Genomic DNA, 22,145 nt, shown 5'->3' on the forward strand with positions numbered 1-22,145 from the left:
AAACCTGGAACTCCCTTCCAAATGGCGCTGTAGGTGTACTTACACCAGATGGACTGCAGCAGCTCACCACTACTTTCTCAAGGGCAACTAGGGATGGGCAACAAATGCAGGCCTTGCCAGCAATGTTCACATCCCATGAAAAAAATTTTAAAAAGTCATTTACAAGAAAAAAAAAACTGTCCCGTACAGCATTTGCTGTCATTCAGATACGTAGTGTGCAGTTTATTTTGTTGGATCTTGCAGGAACAAGGAAGTGGGGCTGCAGATGCTAATCAGTCCGAGGGTCATGAGTCCAAACTGATGGCAAGGGTCACATCTCAAAGACAATCTCGGGACAAAACGCAGGTAAAACCACTGTTGCACTTCTGCATTTTGTGCAGTAGTTAAACTTTTTTTTAAATGCACCTTTTCAATCTCGCACTCTGCAAGAGCTCTAAACAATTCTGTTCTGATAACCTGTAAATTGTCTCAATTTTGAGCAACTATATCTACAGATTAGGAATCATTGATCAGTTGTGAATTTTGCAAATTAGGTTTGTGCAAAAAAAAAAAATATTTCACTTTCAAAGCACAGTAATGGCTTCACCTTTTTTAGTGAGGTTCTCAAATGCATTGCCAAGCTATTAAAGTATATTTTGGTGTAACAGCAGAAACTTTTTTCCCAAAATATACTTTATTCATAAAAATGTGTATTAAAAAAAATGCATTACAAAACAGCACCAAGTTGACATTCCAAAAAGTGCAAAGGAAATCAGTTTTTTTCGATACAGGAGTGAGTTGCCTCACAACCATTCCATTCCATTTTACATGCCATGTTCATTTTACAGCAAACCCGTATTTGGTGTATACAGCCCGAGTGGTTTCCCATGGGTCCAGCCCCTCCGTTCACTTTTGTGGGAGGACCTTACACAGTGGCCTTTCCCCATTGAGCCTTTGCTGCGGCTGCCCCAAGCTTTAGTGCGTCCCTCGGCACGTAGTCCTGGACCTTGGAATGTGCCAGTCTGCAACACTTAGTCATGGACAACTCTTTGCGCTGGAAGGCCAGCAAGTTTCGGGCAGACCGAAGAGTGTCTTTCACCGAATTGATGGTCCTCCAGCAGCAGTTGATGTTTATCTCAGTGTGCGTCCCTGGGAACAGCCCATAGAGCACAGACTCCTGTGTTACAGAGCTCCTTGGTATGAACCTCGACATGAACCACTGCATCTCTTTCCACACCTGCTTTGCAAAGACACATTCCAGAAGGAGGTGGGCAGCTGTCTCTTCCCCACTGCAGCCACCTTGAGAGCAGTGTGTGGAGGGGGCGAGACGCTGGGCGTGCAGGAAGGATCTGGCTGGGAAGGCTCTTCTCACCACCAGCCAAGCTACATCTTGATGCTTGTGTGTAAGTTCTGGTGATGAGGCATTCCGCCAAATGACTTTGGCAGCCTGCTTGGGGAACCATCCGACAGAATCCACCATCTCCTTATCCCATAGGGCCTTGAGGACATTCCGTGCAGACCACTGCCTGATGGATTGGTGGTCAAAGGTGTTTTACCGCAGAAACTTTTCCACGATGGAGAGGTGGTACGGCACGGTCCAACTGGATGGAGCGTTCCGCAGCAATGTGACCAGGCCCATCCTTCGCAACACCGGGTACAGAGAGAACCTCAGCACATAGTGACACTTGGTGTTTGTGTACTGGGGCTCTATGCACAGGTTGATGCAGCTGCACACAAAGGTGGTCATCAGGATGAGGGCGACGTTGGGTACGTTTTTCCCGCCCTTATCCAGAGGTTTGAACATCGTGTCCCTCTGGATCTGATCCATTTTGGATCCCCAGATGAAGTGGAAAATAGCTCTGGTGATCACCACGGCACAGGAGTGGGGTTTGGGCCAGACCTGTTCTACATAAAGCCTCGCATCTGATGACCAGGTTCTTCTCCACAATGGAGAGAGATCACTGCTCCCACATGCTCAGCTTATGGTGTACCATGGCTACTCGCTCCCTCCAGGTTTTATTGCATGCCCCGGCCCTTCCGAACCATATCCCCAGCACCTTCAGGTAGTCTGACCTGTCGGTGAAGGGGGGACAAAGGATGGTCGGCCCAGTTCCCAAAGAACATGGCTTTGCTCTTGCCGTGGTTAACTTTGGCTCCCGAGGCCAGTTTGAACTGGTCGCAGATGCTCTTCATTCTGTGAATGGACAGCGGATCCGAGCAGAAGACGGTGACGTCGTCCATGTACAGGGAGGTTTTATCCTGAGTGCCTCCTCTGCCTGGGATTGTCACCCCTCTTATGCTCGCATCCTTCCTAATAGACTCAGCAAAGGGTTCAAGACAGCAAACAAACAAGACCGGGGAGAGAGGAAAGCCCTGTCTGACTCCAGATTGGATCGGGAAACTTTCCGATTCCCACCCATTGATTGAGACTGTGCTACTGATGTTTGTGTAGAGCAATTTGATCCAATTGCAGATTCCCTCCCCAAACTCCATTTTTGTAAGCACATCCATCATGTAGGTGTGCAATATCCTGTCAAAAGCCGCCTTCTGGTCCAGGCTGATGAGGCAGGTGTCCACCTTCCTGTCCCGTACATAGGCGTTCGTATCCCTGAGTAGCGCGAGACTCCGAGATCTTCCTGCCGGGTACAGTACAGGTCTGGTCAGGATGAATCACCAACTCCAGAGCAGACTTGGCTCGACTGGCTATGACTTTGGACAGAATCTTGTAGTCAACATTAAGCAGTGAGATGGGCTGCCAATTTCTGATTTCCACCCTTTTCCCCCTTCCGCTTGGAGATGAGGGTGATGATGCCTTTCCTCATGGATTCTGACGTGCTGCTGGCCAGAAGCATACTCTTGTATACTTCCAGCAGATCCGGGCCGCACAAGTCCCACAGGGCCGAATACAACACAACCGGTAAGCCATCGCTTCCGGGAGTGTTACTCGTCTCAAAGGACTTGATGGCCTTTGTCAGCTCGTCCAGGATTAGCGGCTTGTCCAGTCTATCCCTCATGCTGTCATCTAAGACCTCTGTGATAGATGACAGGAAGGACTGGGAGGTTCTGCTGTATGTGGGCTTCGCGTCACACAGCCCAGCATAAAAGAATTTGTTGATCCTTAATATGTCGGACTGCGAAGACATTACCGAGCCATCCTCTTCCTTCAGGCTGCTGATCACGGAGCTCTCTGTGTGTACCTTTTGGCAGAAGTAACGCAAGCACGTCTCATCCTGCTCAATGGAGTGGACTCTGGACCGGAAGATGATCTTGGATGCCTCTGTGGCAAAGAGCGAAGCCTGCTGGTTCTTCACCTCTTGGAGGTCCTCCTTGACCTCGACCCCCATCGACTGCAGCCAGAGCAGATTTTGCATACTTTTCTGGAGTCGGGACATTTCTCTCGCTTTCGCTTTCGCTCTCGCTCTCGCTCTCGCCTGCCCGCCCGCCCTCTGAACACCTTTTGAATATAAAGAACCTCTTGATGTTATCCTTGATTGCCTCTCACCAGTGAACTGGAGACTCAGAGGGGTTTCACGGATCTCCAACCTTTGTAATCCCTTTTGAGTTCCTCAACGTTCTTTGGGGTTAGCAGTATAGCAGTGAGCTTCCATATCCCCCTGCCAACCCACTGGTCATCCTGAAAGTGACCATTGGCCAGTAAGAGGCAATGGTCGGATAAGAACACTGGCTTGACGATGGTGGATCTGACCGTGACAGCACGGGACACAAACAGGAAGTCAATCCTAGAATGGGCAGACCCATCCGATCTTGACCATGTGTATCTACACTGCGCTCCGTCTGCAGGCTTGCTGAAGACGTCGTGCAGTTTGGCATCTTTAACTGTTTCCATTAGGGATCTGGATGTAGAGTCCAGTTTGCTGTCATCACTGCCGGATCATCCAGCTGCATCGATGATGCAGTTGAAGTCACCGGCTAGAATGACCGGCCTGGACGTCGCCAGCAGCAGTGGGAGCTGCTGGAAGATGGTCAGCCGCTCGCTGCATTGTACCGGGGCGTACACGTTGATCAACCAGAGCGGAGCATTGTTGTACGTGACGTCTGCTACGAGGAGGTGCCTGCCCACCACCTCCTTCACCTCGGAGATGGTGAAGTTACCTCCCCACAGCAGAATTCCCAGGCCGGAGGAATGGGAATTATTACCCCCTGACCAGATTGATGGCCCGTGGGCCCATTATCGCAACCATTGCCTGTAGGTGCTGAGATGTGGTATTCCACACTCCTGCAGAAACAGTAGGTCGGCTTTGACCTTGGCGAGGTAGTCCACATCGTGTAGCGGATTTAATGCTGCGCACGTTAATTGAAGCAATCCTTATACCCATTTTTAAGTTAGTTGTTGTTTCCCACACCATTTGTCCTTGCTAGACCCAATCCTTCGGTATGTTCCTGCATAACCATGGTGTACACAAGCTGTTTCACACTCGGGCTCAGAAACCCTTCCTGGTTTCTCATGCAGGGTTTGTTCTGCTGGGGTGACATCGGGGGGTCTTGTAGACTGCAAAGATTGGGCGGTCCTTTGCTGTTGTTTCCTCCTAGCAAACATCACTGCTGCTGGCTTCCCGGAGCTGGAGTGTGCCAGACATATCGTTGCTCTCAGTGTCCCGGAGCTGGGATGCGCTGGGCATGTTGCTAGGTTCGGCGCTTTGGGTTTGGGGGGGCGCTGTGTCCATCACAACTTTCAGTGCTTGGGGGCTTTATATTCCAGCTCCTTTGAGTTCTACGGCTTCTTTTGTAGGTGCCATCGTTCCGACACTTAATCGTCCAGTGAAGAGGAGCTGCCGTAGTCTGTCTCAGACGGTAGCCTCCTCTTGCCACTGGTTTGGGTGGTGACCTGTTCTGCTTTAGGCAGATTTTTCCTTGTGGTTTTCTTTTGTACCACTTGCCACTGATCTGTTTGTCCATCAGCTTCCTCCTCCTCCATTGATTCTGTCTGTAAAGGAGGGGTTTCCAGGCACAGGGTAGGTGTTGGGTCGCTGGTTTCAGCTGTCTACCCTTCTCCTTCTCAGGTAGACTTTCCTTGCTGCGGAGAGGGTTGCTTGTCTCCTTCCAACGCCAGACGCATTCATTGTTCTTTCTCCAAGCCTTTCCTTGGACCTTGCCGCCTGTGCATAACTGAGGCAACGTTTGGGGCGAGTTTTGTAGAAGTGGCCTGCCTCACTGCACAGGTTGCAACACTTACTCTGTTTACAGTCCTTGGTCTGATGGCCTTCCTTCCTGCAGTTCTTGCAGACGACTGTACTGCATTTAGCTGCCACGTGACCAGATTTGCCACAGGTGGGACAAACTCTGGGCTGCCCCGCATAGACCAAGAAGCCTCGACTTCCCCCAATAGCGAAGCTGGAGGGAGGGTGGATGATGGCTCCATTGGCATCGACCTTCAAGGTCACCTTGACCTGCCGCTTACTTGTCCAAATCCCAAACGGGTCCCTGACATCAGTGCTGCTACCAACCACTTCGACGTACCTGGCTAGGAAGGTGAGTACATCCACGACAGGAACGTGGGGGTTGTAGAGGTGAATAGTCACCACCCGGTCACGTTGTGACGGCAGTGTGAAGAGCGGTTCCACCGTGAGAATGGACAGTGGTGCCTGGTTTCCCTTCTCCTTTGAAGACCTTCAGGAACTTGATGCATCCCGCCACGTTCTTAAACGTCACGTCGAAATATCCAATGCTGGGGAAGTCCTTCAGGCAGAAGATATCGGTAGCTTGGAATCCACAGCAATCAATGAGGATTCTCTTGATAAAGAAGGTACGGTCAACAGGTGCACCTCCTTCCTTATCCTTCACAACCACCCAAACAGTGTTGCGCACTCCCTGGCCTGAAGCTCTAGAATTGCTTATAGCCATTTACTCAAAATAAATACCCAGGACAGGATCAAAGGCCACTGATCATGGTTTCTCCCCTGCCAGTAATTATGACAGCAGGAACTGTTTCATTGAAATACTGCAAAGATCCATTGGGCTGTAAAGTTGCTGAAAATATAACTGCATCTGAGTGACGCACACTGCCATTAATGCGCAATTGGCCAGCAACTTGTGGCGAAGAGGAGACACCGTGAATTGCAAATTGCCACAAGTTGCTGGACAATTTGCACCCCTTTGCCATTAGCTTCACAAAATAAAAATCTTGCTCTTGACCTTTCCTTGAGTTTCATGACCACCTTGTATTTGCATATTAACTGCCCATGAAACTTGCCACAGTTATGTCTTGTAGTTAATAGCACAAGTATCCTTAACGACTTGATAATTGTCAATGACTGTCAATCAACCTCTCAACCTAGAAAGTGAACACGCTTCATGTGGCGTTTCATTCCTCCAGTTAGTGAATTGTTGGAGTTTTAAAAAGTCATTCATTTTTTTTCTTTTCCCTTTTGGATTTAGGGAGAAAAGAAACCATCTTTCTTTCCTCTTACTTCTGTACCTGATTTGACATTGAATTCACCCTTATTCCCAGTTCTTCCTCAGTTTAATTCTCAATCCTGTAATCTCAAAGGTTCAGGAGATACGATCCTCTTCATCAAGGTCCCTAATTTTCAGTTGCCTTTCCTGCACTGTTACTAGCTTGCATTTACAGCAACTTTATGGGACAAAGGTGTATTTGAGCAGGAAGGTGCAGGAGAAAGTCCAACAGGGCACATTACAAGTTGCCCTCCTCTAGCAAATAAAATCTGTTAAATTTCTCATACAAGATTCTGGAATTGCATTGATTAATTACCCAAGACCTAGTGAGTTTCCAGTGAGCCCTAAATGGACACTCTACTAAGTCACCTTTATCCATCACTCTTACCTGTAACTTCACACAGCATAAGTCTTTTTTTTTTTTTTAAATTGCTATGGCACATATGATAAAGGCCATCAAGTCCATCCATGTTCACTTTATGTACCTTGTGTACCACACTTCTCAAAACCCAGTAATGCTAACTCCTGGGCAATTTAACAAACCTATCTCAAATTTTCGGGTAATTATTTACTATGGCAATTAAGCTCCAGGAGATTTTGACGCATCGTTGAACTTTTATGTTCCAGGTCCATTTTTAAGTAGGATAAGTTTTATTGCGCAATATTTTTTTTAGAGAAGAGGCAACCTGGGTTTCTTCCAGATCTTTTTAAAAACTAAGCTGATATTCTTTCTGCAGAGCTATAAAAGAAAACCTGGTCGTGCAGATAATGAGAGAACGACGGGCGATCGCAGTGAGTGTGTGAGCAAGCGACTGAAAATGGTAGAAGCCAACAGTGCAGCACAACAGGACACAACACAGTCAGAACAACAAGTGAAAGAAGCAGACATTTATGAACATATCAAAGAAGGAAGTGATTCCTATGATGCTCAAACCTATGGTGAGATCAAAATTGTTCAAATTCAGAAACCAGTGAAAGAGAATCTCTTGACTCCATCTGTAAAAGTTGTGATTGCTTTCCGCTAAATAAATTTTACACTTTGAAATAATGCACAACTTTTCCCTGATTTTACGAATTGCTCAATTTAGATGTAGCCACAGCAGAGCAACAAAAACCAAGTGGACCAGAACAGGAAGAGCAGGACAAAGAGGAGTCTGAAGCTATTGAAATGGAAACTGATCAGGAAGAGGCATTGCAGAATGTGGATATACGGGAACTGAAGCCAGAGAAAGAAAAGTCCTCATCTACAACAGTACCAGGTAGTTAAACACATAACTATAGCACACCACAAATCTCAGCTTATTTAAAATATTTAATGCAAACTAACTGGTCAACTATCTAACTTTCAAAATAGGATCTGATATACTGAACATGTAACATAATTAATTTGTTCATTTCATAAACTGAGATTGCTGCACTGAAATCATTGATCAGTTTTTGCTATAACCTGTCTGTCACAACTGGGGATTTGGGGCAGTAATTAGTTGCTAACTTGGCTGTCCCAATTTGGTGTTGTCCAGTTATTACTACAAGATTTATTGCTCTCTTTTATTAATCAAAATGGTATCCTGTACTTTATTCAATTTCTTAAATATTTTAAGAATAGTACAAGAAAAATATTCCATGATTGCAGAGTCCTGTTAATTAAACCGTTTATCTGGTCATAATCTGACTGCTGTTTGGGAGTTTGTGTGCAAATTGGCTGTTGCATTTCCTACATTACAACAGTGTCTCCACTTCAGAAGTACTTCATTGGCTTTGGGAGGTCATGAAAAGTGCTGTACAAATCAAGTCTTTAAGATTTACTATGTTTAAAAACAATTCTCAGTTGCACCATACCTGGTCTGTTGCAGGATCAGATGATAACCTTGGAGAGTTTCAGCTTCCCAAACCTGAAGAGGTGGATACTGCAACAGATGACTGGTCAGAATCAGAAAATGAGATATCTGAAAGGAACAGCGAGTCCACTATCCACACTCTGCACGAACTGCTAACCGAGGACATTGAACAAGTATGAAAGATTTAGAGCATTGCCATTCAGTAAAAATGTTCAACAGGCATGTTTTGATGAATGACACTGATCTGTTGGCGCATGTCTGTGGATTGCACAGCAAATGGGAAACATAAGTAGGCTGTTACTTGCATGCTATACTGTTAAACAAAATTAATTTTGTAAACCAGAATTACTTAAATTTTACTTTTCCCAAGACATCATGTGAATATTGGTAAGTTTTTTAAAGTGTTGGGGTTTTAATCATGAGTTCCTAATTTTAGCTGAACATTTGGAGTTGATGACCTAGACACTAGGGGAATGGGGATAGATTAGGGTCTTAGATTGGGCCTATCAGTCCAATCTGCATCTTTCAAGAGAGTAACTCAACCTCACTGCAGCTGCTTCTGTGCCCCCTCTGGGAAATGGTGTGTGCATAGAGGGGCAAAAAGGAAATAAGAAAATGATGTAAAAACATACAAGATGGGAGCGGGAGTAGGCCACTCGGCCCCTCAAGCCTGCTCTGCCATTCAGCAAGATCATGGCTGATCTGATTGTAACCTTAACTCCACATTCCTGCCTACCCCATTCACCCCCTTGCTTATCAAGAATCTCTGTCTACCTCTGCCTGAAAAATACTTCAAGACTCTGCTTCCACTGCCTTTTGAGGAAGAGAGTTCCAAAGACTCATGACTCTGAGAAAATAATTCCCCTCATCTCTGTTTTAAATGGGCGACCTCTTATTTTAAACAGTGACACCTAGTTCTAGATTCTCCCACAAGAGGAAACATCCTTTCCACATACACCCTGTCAAGACACCTCAGAATCTTGTATTTCAATCAAGTCACCTCTTACTCTTCTAACTCCAGCAGATACAAGCCTAGCCTGTCCAACCTTTCCCCGTAAGACAACCCGCCCATTCCAGGTATTGGTCTAGTAAACCTGCTTTGAACTACTTACAATGCATTTACATCCTTCCTTATATAAGGAGACAAGTACTGTACACAGTACTCCAGAGGTGGGCTTTACCAATGCCCTGTATAACTGAAGCGTAACCTCCTACTTTTATATTCAATTCCCCTCGCAATAAATGATCACATTCTATTAGCTTTCCTAATTACTCACTGAACCCGCATACTAACCTTTTGTGATTCATGCACTAGGACAGCCAGATCCCTCTGCATCTCTGAGCATTGCACACACTCTCCATTTAGATAATGCTTTTTTTTATTCCTGTCAAAATGGACAATTTCACATTTTCCCACATAAGAATCCATTTGCCAGATCTTTGCCCACTCAATTAACCTATCTATGTCCCTTTGTAGCCTCCTTATGTCCTCTTCGCAACTTACTTTCCTACCTATCTTTGTGTCATCAGCAAATTTAGCAATCATACTTTTGGTCTCTTCATCTAAGATTAGAGATACAGCACTGAAACAGGCCCTTCGGCCCACCGAGTCTGTGCCGACCATCAACCACCCATTTATACTAATCCTACACTAATCCCATATTCCTACCAAACATCCCCACCTGTCCCTATATTTCCCTACCACCTACCTATACTAGTGACAATTTATAATGGCCAATTTACCTACCAACCTGCAAGTCTTTTGGCTTGTGGGAGGAAACCGGAGCACCCGGAGAAAACCCACGCAGACACAGGGAGAACTTGCAAACTCCACACAGGCAGTACCCAGAATCGAACCCGGGTCCCTGGAGCTGTGAGGCTGCGGTGCTAACCACTGCGCCACTGTGCCGATATTTATATAAATTGTAAAAAGTTGAGGTCCCAGCACAGACCCCTGCAGCACACCACTCGTTACATCTTGCCAACCAGAAAATGACCCATTTATGCTGACTGACTAGCTAACAGGAAACAATCTTCTATCTGTACAAAAACGTTACCCCCTACATTATCAGCTTTTACTTTCCGTAATAACCTTTTGATGTCGCCTGATCTGTGTTCAGTTGTCAGTTTATTACTGATTTAAATACATTCCAATTTTACAAAACTACATCAATGTGTGCTGCAAACTAGCTAAAGAACTCTGGTTAGTGATCCAGATCTCCGAATACCCCGTTAGCAGTGCTCATTCTTCCTCCATCGAAGAGATTTAAACGTTTACACTACTGACAAAGGAAATTCTCAGTTGCGATCAAATATAGGTGGTACATTAACTACTGTGTAGGACGGCTTTTATGTTCTACTCTTTCAAGTTAAGTGACACGAGTTTGTTTTCCAGAGAGCTGTTTCTGACCCAGAAGAGCTACGTAAACAGCTGGAAGAGCAGCTGGACGCTTGGCGAAATGAGGAGGCTGGAAATCCAGAACAGGTAAGGAAAAATCTTTGAATTGGTGAATTGACTGGTAAAAGGAGGAGGCTTTTATTTAAAAGACAGGGGGCAGTTTAAACCAACTTAAGTGAAGAGCCTTTTTATAAATGTTTAATTCCAGATCAGGGAAATTGTAGATTTTTGAGAAGATTTTTTGTTGGTTTGTGTCCTAGATTTCTCTCTAACCAAGTCGGGACTGATGAGGTTGTTGAATTGCCTTTGTACTATGTTATATCCAAATCTCTTATGATGATATCTGGATAAATCATTTCATCCAAGAAAAGCTTAAGGGGAAAGTAGACACATTGAGGAATGAATATTGCCGAAACTCATTGGTAGAAACTACATGGCAATGCAGCTGGTTTAACACAATGTTTGCTTCTGATGGGTAAATAGGTCCTAGAATTTAAACTTTTTTTTTGTCTGCCAGGTTAGCTGATCCCAGTCAAAATTTTGCAGAAGGTGCTAAAACCAGCTTGTCTCTAGCCCAGCTCACACCTGATTTTTCACTGATATTTGGATGTACAAATGTAAACAGCATTGGGCCCGGTCATGATGATCCCCATGAACACTAGCACACCTGAACCTTTTGGATAGGTATGTTGCTGGTGCCCATCATGCTCCAACCAAAATGAAGTGCTGCACTAAGAAGCAGAAGGGTCGGGGGAGAAATGTGAGCAGTACTGCTCAAAATAAATTAATTCAGCAGATGTAATTTAGATGCTGTTTTCTTTACGTTTTTGAATTCAGTGTACTATCTTTTTTTTTTCCTTAAAATTTCTTCTATAACCAATGGTTTGGCTGGAGGACTTCAGCGTAAGTAAAAATATATAAATTCCCATTAAAATGTTTTTTGAGATGATCTTTAACATACAGTTTTCATCACTTTTCATGATCTCCAGTGGCAGAATACTGGTAGCAGAAGTGAAGTTTGCTTCCATCTTCAAATGCTAAGTATTTACTGCTTTCTTTTTGGCGGGGTGCCTTGTATAGATGCTCTGGCGGAGGGGGTTGCTGGTGGTGGGAATGTCATGGAGAGCCCTGAGCTACCACACCTTGGTACACTTGTGTCTGCAATCACACGAGCCAGAATTCTGCAGAACAGATGCATTCACCTGTCAATATTGGGAATGTAATTGCTGAAATGGTTTTTAAACCATCTACTGACTTTCATTTTTTTTCTTTTGTTCTCTTACCAGGAGAAAGCTGCAGCTGAGATGTGGCAGCAGTACCAGGCATTGACAGCTCCCCTGTCACAGCAGCTATGTGAACAGCTTCGGCTTGTACTCGAACCCACCCAGGCATCTAAACTCCGGTCAGTGTTCTCGTCCTTTTTTTATTTTTCTATTACGGATGGTGAGAAATGATCAGTGAGCCCTCTGCAATCAACATTAACAGACGATGGGCAGTTTTAGATTACAAATGCTCTAATTCAAATCCATTCTGTTCTAAGATTGTAATTAGCTTTTTTTTTTCTCTTCTGGTCTTTCAGGGACCACACTTCAGTTTTTCAAACAAAGCGAGCGTGGAATGCACCCCAATAACTATTGGATAGTTTGTTTTATTTCTTAAAGGAAAAGGTTTCTGTATGTAATTTAAAATGACTTCCATTCCTGATTTATTCCTTGGATATACTGTAATATGATGTAGGTACTTGGAAAAAGACCATGCTGTTTATTGAGTGTTTATGGTAAATCTAGAATGGAACTTTCACTGCTTAGCTGCTATTGCTGCCACCACCACTGCTACTAGAGAGAATTTCATTTAAAGAACCCAAGGGGGACAATGTTCTATATACAGTACTCATCCTTTCCACCAATTTAATTTGAAATTATGATACCTGCTATTTAGTTTAATCTTTGTTGTCACGACTACTTCTGTTGCATTCTGGGCCAGGACTGAATTTTGCTGCCCTTCCTCCGTACTAATCCATTCAGTTTTCTGCAGGTGTGCATTCTGTGCTCTGTCCAATTAGCGAAAGCACTTCATCTGATCTATTGGTCCAGATTTTACAGTTGTAACGACAGCAAAACTCTCAGCTTGAGCCATTTATTACCCTTTGGAACTGACAGCAACTTCTGGCATCCACACATGTGGTGTTTAAATATGGAAATCCAGAAGTTTCTGTCAGTGATTCCCAGCTCCTCCACAGTGTGCTGTTGAAGTCCCCATAGACAGCAATCTTGAAAAATCACTGCACTGGTGAGCATCCACTTTTACGTTGCAGTGCCACTGTAGAGAAACTCCTGAAAACATTACACTTTGTTAGCGAAATGTAACTGGGGTTTTAATGGCGTATTATGTTGTAACAACTCTGATCAGCCTCTGACCTGGGAAAACTGATTGTTATGTTTGTGTAATTATGATCATTCCATAGTTAATTTTTAAATTTGGGGTATATACAGAAGCAGAAATACCAATATTTTGCTCTAAAATTTATTTAAAAATGAACACTAGTCCATTTTAGTTCTGAGTTGCTGTCTGAGAACTCTTCAATGCGATTGGCTGCTTACTCTGCTGGGTGACGTCACTTGCTGGACACTTGGAGAGTCCCTTGACTTGGTGCCAGTTTCAAATTAACATAGGGAAAGGTGAAACCCACACCAGAGATCACTAGATCTTAGTTAATAGTATGTGGTATAATGGATACATGGATGTGTCATTTTTGGAACAGTATCCATATAAGAGTTTCTTTTCGAGAGAGAGAGAGAGGAAACCGATTAACCTGTCAGTATGTATTTTAAATTTTCTTGATATTAAAGCTTCTTGGCAAAAACTTGAGTGGTAAAACTATTTCACTTTCCTCCTTCCATCTGTTTATGTACAGAGGTGATTATCGAACTGGAAAGCGATTAAATATGCGTAAAGTGATTCCCTACGTAGCCAGCCAGTTCCGCAAAGATAAAATCTGGCTTCGTAGGACAAAGCCAAGCAAGCGGCAGTACCAGATTTGTCTGGCTATTGATGATTCTTCTAGTATGATTGACAACCATTCCAAACAGGTATGGTTTTTAAAAATTGGATTTGAAATTGCATAACTGCAAGCATTACCAAACATTCAAGAGTCATAAAGAAATACAGCACTGAAACAGGCCCTTCGGCCCACCGAGTCTGTGCCGACCATTTATACTAATCCTACATTAATCCCATATCCCCTACCACCTCCCCACAATTCTCCTACCACCTACCTACACTAGGGGCAATTTACCTATCAAACTGCAAGTCTTTGGCTGTGGGAGGAAACCGGAGCACCCGACGGAAACCCACGTGGTCACAGGGAGAACTTGCAAACTCTGCACAGGCAGTACCCAGAACCGAACCCAGCTCGCTGGAGCTGTGAGGCTGCAGTGCTAACCACTGTGCCGCCCCATGAGTTGAGAAAGTTTAAGTGACCTATAGTACATGCTGTTAAGTGTTATTTTAACCTATATAAGCTGTTCTCTACCCATACCACTTGACTAGTATAGATGTGATATTTAGTTATTCTGTTCCATCATAGCCATGTCTCATTAATTTAAAGCACATCTCTTGGTCTCTTTGAAACGGTCTCCATACATTTAAATCGTATTCTGCACTCCCGGTAAAGCTGCTGCATTGGGTGGTCTATCTACTGAAGAAAGTGACTTTTTTTTTTTTAATCTACAATTGGTAGACTAGCAATCTGATCCTCCTGATGGCTGGGTTAGTAATCAGTATGATATTGAGGCATAGCAGACAGGAAATTCAGATTTGATCTGGTTTGAGTTGAATTAGCTCATCTCTGGGGTTGCATACTATGGCTTCAAGACTAGGCAGGTGTAAAATCAACCAGGTTTCCCACTCCTGATCCATTGACTGGAAAGTAAATGTGTGGGCATCCGGATCAGTTACTGTTCAACTGTAATTCCCCCCCTGATCAAATATGCTGCCCTTATTTACTGTGTAGACACACATGATGGTCCCCTACTGAGTTATGCTAGGCAGTTAGTGCCGTGGAACCATAGCCCAGGAGAGGCCATTGGAACCATGTATTTGTCGGATGGCTCAATTTCTTGGACTTGTTTTGTAATTGTGAACTGCTAAATTAATCTGACCAATTCTTTTTTTTACTATCCTAATGTGTCAATGTGTTTTTGTTTCTTTTGTAGCTAGCCTTTGAATCATTGGCTGTAATTGGAAATGCACTCTCTCTTCTTGAGGTTGGAGAGGTTGCTGTGTGTAGGTGAGTACAAATGAAAACACAAGTTGGCTAATGCAGCAGGCATATGCTTTTAAAAGGTACCTGTTAGTGCTCTTGTGCCCAAAAAGTTTACTTTTAAGAGCGTCTTTGAAGACCCTCAAACAGGTGCAATTAGTAGAAACTTGCCATGGTGGTTGATTGCATCTGGGGTCATGGTCAGTGTTGTGGATGGGGCTGGTTCCCAGCAGTGTCTGTTAAACCAGCACACTAGTTATTGCTGTTTCACCAAAGCTGAGTTCATGGCTATCAAATTCTTTTTGCATATGCACAATGCCTTTGTTAACATTCTGATCAAGCAGTCATGTCAATTTTCAGCTTTGGAGAGAATGTCCAGTTGCTACATCCATTCCACGAGCAGTTCAATGATCAGTCAGGAGCAAGAATACTGAGAAGCTGTCAATTCCAACAGAAGAAAACTAAGATAGCTCAGGTTGGTGCGCATATTAACATTGATTGTTAGAAAACGTCAATTTGTGCAATGAAAAAGTGTGTTTATGAATTTTATGCAGAGGGTGTAGCACAGTCTAGTGTATGTTCCAAAGCAGTAATGTTGTTTTGCCAAGTCTTTACTTCCTTGGCAGTGGGATAGGAACAGTTGCTCTCCAATGAACAGTTGCTTTCCTATTGCAGCTAGAGTCAGCCTTTCGACGAGATGTGGGGGGAGGAATTCGAGCACTTATGCTGCTTGCAAATTAGTTTCAGCATGTTAAGCTAGCATACCTGTATAAATCATGGCAGTATCTTGTAAATTGGACCACCCCATTTTCGTAAATGAAATGAAACTATTTTAAATGAGTGCCTTTTCAGTTTATTTTTTTATAAGACTTGTCAGATTTTCTTTGGGAAGATAAATGGATTTTATGTGGAACTGAGCTCAAAACAAATAAAATTTCATCTCATTCCATTAGATGCAGATCATTTCTTCTTGCATTTTGCCTTGTCAAATTTAATGATGGATGAACTAATGCAACTAATTCTCATATACAACTTCTGTGTATCTTTGCAGTTTCTGGAATCTGCAGCCAGCATGTTTGTTGCTGCACAGCACCATTCCCAGCAGCGAAATCCAGGTCAGAGCTTTACACCAGTTTGTTTGCTGTTAATGTTCAAGAAACATCCTAAAACACTCTGCTGTAGTAATATTGTATTTGATTAAGTGGACGATGCAGGTTTTTAGTTTTAACTATGTTGAATGTGCTAAATAGGATGATTAGCAGTTCCCACATATAGCAAAAGTATCACATGTGAAGTACTTTCAGACATTTCTGAAAGATGTGATGTGATATACCAAAGCCTTCTGTGCACCTTCCTGTACTGGTGATATCATTAGAATTGAAGGGTGTAACTTCAGTACTCAAATGTGTTCTGGTTCAAACTAATTGTACAAGTGTTGCTGTGTTCCAACTGTTTGCTCTTGAATAAATTGTCCACATAGTTAAAGCTAAAAGTTAGTTCTGCAGATTTGATTACAGTTTGACATTCACTGATCCCCCTACTTTAAGGAACACTAAACTCCCTGTCCTGATGTTGGTGGGGAGAGGAACAAATCAAGCACTGTTATTACTATCTTAATGATCCTGAACTGAAATTGAATGAATCGAGATCTTAATCATCTTGGAATTGGTGTAGTGAACAGTAAAATGTCATATGCAGCTTTATGATACTGCAGACTGCAGGAGGCATCCTGCATGGTTTAAATGGTAAATAAGAAATTGTTTTTTTTTGAGGGTTTTTGGCAGAAATGTGTTGAGATTTGTGTGTTCAGTATAAAACACTAGTGTTTTGGTATTTTAATGCCTGGTGAGGGAGAAAACTAACTTATATAAGGTGTTTTACATGTTTTAAACTGGTGCAATTACTTGAAGGAAAATGCATTGGCTTTTTTATATATAAACTCAGCTGGTGAAACAAAGAGCGTAATAATGGAATAAAACCATAGTGCTGGAAATACTCAGCAGGTCTGGCAGCATCTGTGGAGACAGCTAACATTTCAGGTCTGTGACTTTTCATCAGAGTTAACGTTTCAGGTCTGATGAAAAGTCACAGACCTGAAATGTTAGCTGTCTCCACAGATGCTATCAGACCTGCTGAGGATTGCCAGCATTTCTTTTTGATTTCCAATTTCCAGTATCCACAGTATTTGCTTTTTATTTTAGCGTAATTAATGGATATGCTTTCTTTTTGTAGAAACAGCACAGTTACTATTGATAGTGTCTGATGGACGAGGTCTGTTCTTGGAGGGGAAAGAGCGAGTTACAGCAGCTGTTGAGGCTGCTCGACACAGCAATGTTTTTGTTATTTTTGTTGTACTGGACAACCCTGACTCTAAGGTAAGAGAACTATGCAAGTATGGGAATAGAGTAGATAGTTCCATTTGCAGAGCTTGTACCAGCACAGGTATATTGGGCTAAATGATTTTCTGCTGTAATTTATACAATTTTGTACCATTAAAACATTTTTACTCTACTCTCAATGAGATGGGGAAAAGCAGAGAACTTGCATATGATCGAAAGCTTGTAAAGTTATGCAGCTGAATTAAGAAAGTTCACCTATGAGGTGTATAATTCTGCTTATTAATGAGATAGGATTTGTTACTTTAATGCACGTAAACACTATCCTCTCAACACCATGCCATTATTGTAGCCAGTATTACAGATATGTTAATTTTATAACAGCTGAAACACTGGGGAAAGATTAAAGGTTGCACAGCTTCTAAAATTTTGTAACTGCTTGCTTGCACTTCCAGGATTCCATTCTGGACATCAAAGTCCCTATATTCAAGGCTCAAGGAGAAAATCCAGAAATTAAATCATATATGGAAGAATTCCCATTCCCATTTTATATAATTTTAAGAAATGTGAATGCCCTGCCAGAGACGCTCAGTGATGCCCTCCGACAATGGTTTGAACTGGTGACAGCAACTGATCATTAATGCAATGGAATGCCATGAGTTTACACGTTGCTATATTGTTCATTGATATTGCAAATCATTTACTAATGCACATACTGTATTTAATGTACTGTTAATGCAGATTAGCAGGGAAGAGAAACCTTTGTTCTGTGACTGAATATGATGAGACTGAGCTTCTAATGTGAATTGTTCTAGTCACATTGAGAACTGTACCACTGTGTACATAGTAGTTTGTGCCAAAGGCACAGTTTATTGTACTGAATGTGAGAACCTGTCAGAGGTTTGAGTGTCAGATATTTTGTAACATGTGGATATTTGTTGCAAATGCGATCTTTACAAATTTAAGCTTTAGCATGTTTTTTGGAGATAACGTCATATGTTGGCATTGTATTCTTTGTATCTTTTTGTATGTCAATAAATCACTTTGTTAAAGACCTGTCTCCAGCTACTTTTTAAAGGAAATAGTTATTTATACACCACATCATCCATTTTCATGTTGGGAAGTTATTTCAAACCTAGGGACAGGCATCTTTTAAATGGCATTCTTCTAAATATTTATACCCCTCCAGATTTATCTCCTGGTATTATATTTAAAGTACCAGTGTGATTTTTTTTTTTTTGGTGGGGGCGGGCAGTGGTTGGGTGGCTTTCCTTTCCTTTCACCTCTTTGAGCCCAGGCTGTTGTGGCGAAACCATCTTTCTCCACTGGCTGAGAAAGCTTTGCACAAAACTAGTTTGGGCTATCTCAGTCTAGTTCCCAGTGGGCTTTGGTTGCTTTAGCCATAGTCTGGGAAAGATGATAGAGCTTGTTTTCCTTGTGTACATGATTAACTCCTTAAAAAGTGCAACAAAGGTAACAGCCTTGCAGTTAATATTGTGGTCAGGTGTGGAATTCAAACATCATGCCCATTTGAGATCAGCACATAGGGGGAAAAATTAAAATTTTATTTCAAGAACACGTGGGTTTTTATTCCCAGCTGCACTTTTCTAGGTCATTATCACCACTAAAGAGTTCTTGCAGTTCTTCAAATGGTGGATGTGGAGGCAGATAAGATTTTGAAAGCAAAGGTAGGATGATGGTGCACCACACATCAAGAGAAACTCAAGTAATTCATCCTGCTGTTAATCCTCAATTGCACCATTTCTAAATGTGTCATCATTAGTCAGCATTTTTCTCAGTGGTAACAGTTTGAGTTGGGATGTTTTAACATGCATTAAAGGAGGAACAAGTGCTGCTTTGCATTGTCTGGCCTGGTCGAATTTTAAAAGAACAGCTTCAGGTGTTTATTTCCCATATCTCCAACTTCATTGCCTTCTCAACTGTGCTGGTAGCATGTCATGAACACTGAATTAACCTCTAGCTTCATATTGTCATTCAAGGTTGCTGCTTATGAAACTTTTATAGCTGGATGCAAAGAAAATATGAAGCCACATGATTTTCTGACCATTTACCTTGCCTGTGTATTCTAATTTGATTTTTTGAATACAATTTCAATAAAATGTAATTCGCAATGATTCTTTTTCCAAATTGATTTTACATAGTGCAACTACCCTTTTGAATATGCTACCTGTAAACATTCCTTATGGACATTTATTGAGATTACGCCAACAAACTGATAATGCTGTATGCAATTTATACTGAATTACATTAGAGGTTTTTAAAAAGCAGTTGAAAAGGCTGTGTAACAATTACACAATGTACAAATCTTAGAATCATACTGCATCGAGAGGCCATTTAGCCCCTCGCACCTATACCAGCTCCTTTAAATCTAACCAATTAATCTCACTCTTGTGCTCTTGCCCCATAGTCCTGAAATTGTTTTCCTTTCATAAGCTATTGAATCTGCTTTTACCACCCTTTGAGGCAGTTGATTCCAAATCTTCACAATGTGCTACACTATAAAAATGTGTGTATGTGAAAATTTATTTCCCAACTCCCTGCTGATTCTTTTTTCTTATTAAATGTGTCCTCTGAAATAGTTTTCTTATTTATCTTAGTAACCCTTCATAATTTTGAATATCTCTATTAAAATCTCCTCTTAACCTTCTCTGCTGTACGAAGAACCCCAACTTCTCCAGACGCTTCATATAACTGAATTCCCTCATCTTTGGTATTCCAGTACATCTCTTCACCCTCTCTAAAGCCTTGACATCCTTTTTAAAGTGTGGTAGCCAGAAATGGACAGGAATAATCCAGCTGAGGCCTAACCAATGATTTAAGATTTAGTATAACCTCTTTGCTCCGATCTCTCTTGGGCATATTAACTATTAAAAGGAAGAAAATCCTTAACTTTTTTTAAAAACCTATTGAATAAGCAGTAATAGACTTGACTTCATGCCAGGCCAAGCTTCCTTGGCATATTTATCTTTCTCTGGCTTATTAACTGATTCTGCATTGAACATGTTAGGATTGAGAACTGGGTTTATAATCAGTTGCTGGTACTACTGTTCATGTCAAGTATTCTATGATGCTATTTGATCCACTTCTGGAAACAACATTGACTTCATTGAAGCTTATCTAAAATTCAGAATTGTCAGTAGTCAGGGGGAGGGGGGCTGCCAGCATTGATTGGGAAAGTCAGTTTATGCCAAGCAAGTCCCATCTTCCAGACCTATTGAACTGGAGTTGTGCTTTTTTGAGTGGAACCTCTGCTGCCTGAGCCATTGTTTGAATTGACCAACTGAATGATCATCATCCCCTGGATTTTGTATCGCCATCTTCACTGATAACAGGTAGCCCTTTTACATTTTGGTCTCTGATCTCCAGATTTCCTCCTTCAATTGTCAGTGAATTACTTGAATTTAACGCAACTTATTAAATTTAATCAGTGTCTTTAGTCAAATCCAGCAAATCCTTCAGTTCATTTTCCACAGCATTTTCATTGCTCTTGATTGTGGATGGCATTGTGTGTTTGTGCCATGATGCAATTTTGGGCCAGGTACTAGAGTGACTGACAGTCTTTATTTTGCACTAATTGATTTTACTGTACACTGCTTATAACGAGCAAATCATCTTAACATCAAAGCACCTGCTATAAGTGGTGGAGAATGCACATTATAATTTCCTCCTTAACTGAAGACACTCAAACTTTTCATTATGGCTCCTCCTGTCATTATTTAAATTTGTTCTGTAAAGGGTTTCTCTACCTTGCCCATACCAGCACTCTTGAAAAATTGCACCCGAACTTTTATGCACTTTCATTTGCTGATTGCCTGCATTTCTGCTTTGTTTATTTTGGTTTTCAAGCTGCGATCAGCCATTTTCACATTTACCATATTTATATGTAACTTGTACCTGGTCTCTTATACCATACATATTCTAAATAAGTTTATAGTCGTTTGGCAGTACAGAACTTGAGTATTGCTGAAAATAGAGACACGTCGAAGCTTTCTCGTGCAAGACAAAAAGCTTCAACATGTGTCTATTTTCAGCAATACTCATAAGTTTATAATATAAATGTGTTTCACATTCCAAACTTTCTATACTTACTCTAAACTAGTCTGATTTTTTCCCCCAAATAGATTATTAAGCTAGTCTTTTATGTTTGTGTATAAAATATTGTGAATACTGTTTTGTTTTAGTATAGTTGAGATATTAACCTGGAATTTGTGGTTGTGACCGTTTTACTGTCAGCTTTTGCTGTCATTACTCTGAAATTGACAGCAACTTCTGGCATTTCCATATGTGCAGTTAAATGCAGAAATCCAGAAGATTAGCCTCCTTTAGTGCTATAACTGTTCTATGATTCGAAATCATTGATTTGATGTAAACTTTCACTTGTTATGCTAATAGTCTTGCTGTTTTTTTTTTAAAACCTTAAAGTTACACATCTTGTTGAATGATGTGTAACTGGATTTTTAATGGTGTACTAAGTCATAATTACTGCTAAACAATCTCTGGCTCTGAAAAACTAATTTTATATTTATGGAATGTCAACTTTTTTTCCAATCAAGGCTAGAAATTACATAGATTTTTAAAATTTTTTGTTTGATATGTCTGTTTCTACCTTAATCCCACGTGTATGTCCCAATCTTTATTTCACTCTGTAAATTATAAAAAGTGAACGGTAAAACTTGATTTGTTTCTTTCTGGTTTGCATTTGTGAGAATTCTTCATTGTGGTTGGCTGTTTAGTCTGTTTGATAACATCATTGTTGTTGGTCGCTAGGCATCCCTTATGACTGACACCAGAATGAAATTAGAGTTGGGAAAAGTGAAATTCACGCAACACAGATCACGAGATCTTAGTGGGCAGCTTTCCTCAAGGTCACTTTGCCGCTGATTGCAAAATGACAGGAT

At 41.8% G+C, this 22,145-nt stretch overlaps 1 protein-coding gene across 1 annotated transcript in view; it reads left to right on the top strand.

Moving 5' to 3' along the window:
* Positions 1 to 18,262, top strand: part of mdn1 (midasin AAA ATPase 1) — a 201,664-nt gene extending 183,402 nt beyond the window's left edge. Inside the window, exons 91-102 of the mRNA XM_068026518.1 lie at positions 244 to 345; positions 7,131 to 7,332; positions 7,482 to 7,652; positions 8,247 to 8,404; positions 10,627 to 10,716; positions 11,916 to 12,031; positions 13,544 to 13,718; positions 14,844 to 14,917; positions 15,251 to 15,365; positions 15,942 to 16,005; positions 17,123 to 17,265; positions 17,682 to 18,262. Of these exons, the coding sequence (XP_067882619.1) occupies positions 244 to 345; positions 7,131 to 7,332; positions 7,482 to 7,652; positions 8,247 to 8,404; positions 10,627 to 10,716; positions 11,916 to 12,031; positions 13,544 to 13,718; positions 14,844 to 14,917; positions 15,251 to 15,365; positions 15,942 to 16,005; positions 17,123 to 17,265; positions 17,682 to 17,867 (1,596 nt within the window). The 3' untranslated portion in view covers positions 17,868 to 18,262. The remainder of the gene's footprint in view (positions 1 to 243; positions 346 to 7,130; positions 7,333 to 7,481; positions 7,653 to 8,246; positions 8,405 to 10,626; positions 10,717 to 11,915; positions 12,032 to 13,543; positions 13,719 to 14,843; positions 14,918 to 15,250; positions 15,366 to 15,941; positions 16,006 to 17,122; positions 17,266 to 17,681) is intronic.
* The last annotated feature ends 3,883 nt before the right edge of the window (positions 18,263 to 22,145 follow it).

Source organism: Heterodontus francisci, chromosome 3, assembly GCF_036365525.1.
Source record: "Heterodontus francisci isolate sHetFra1 chromosome 3, sHetFra1.hap1, whole genome shotgun sequence".
NCBI lineage: Eukaryota > Metazoa > Chordata > Chondrichthyes > Heterodontiformes > Heterodontidae > Heterodontus > Heterodontus francisci.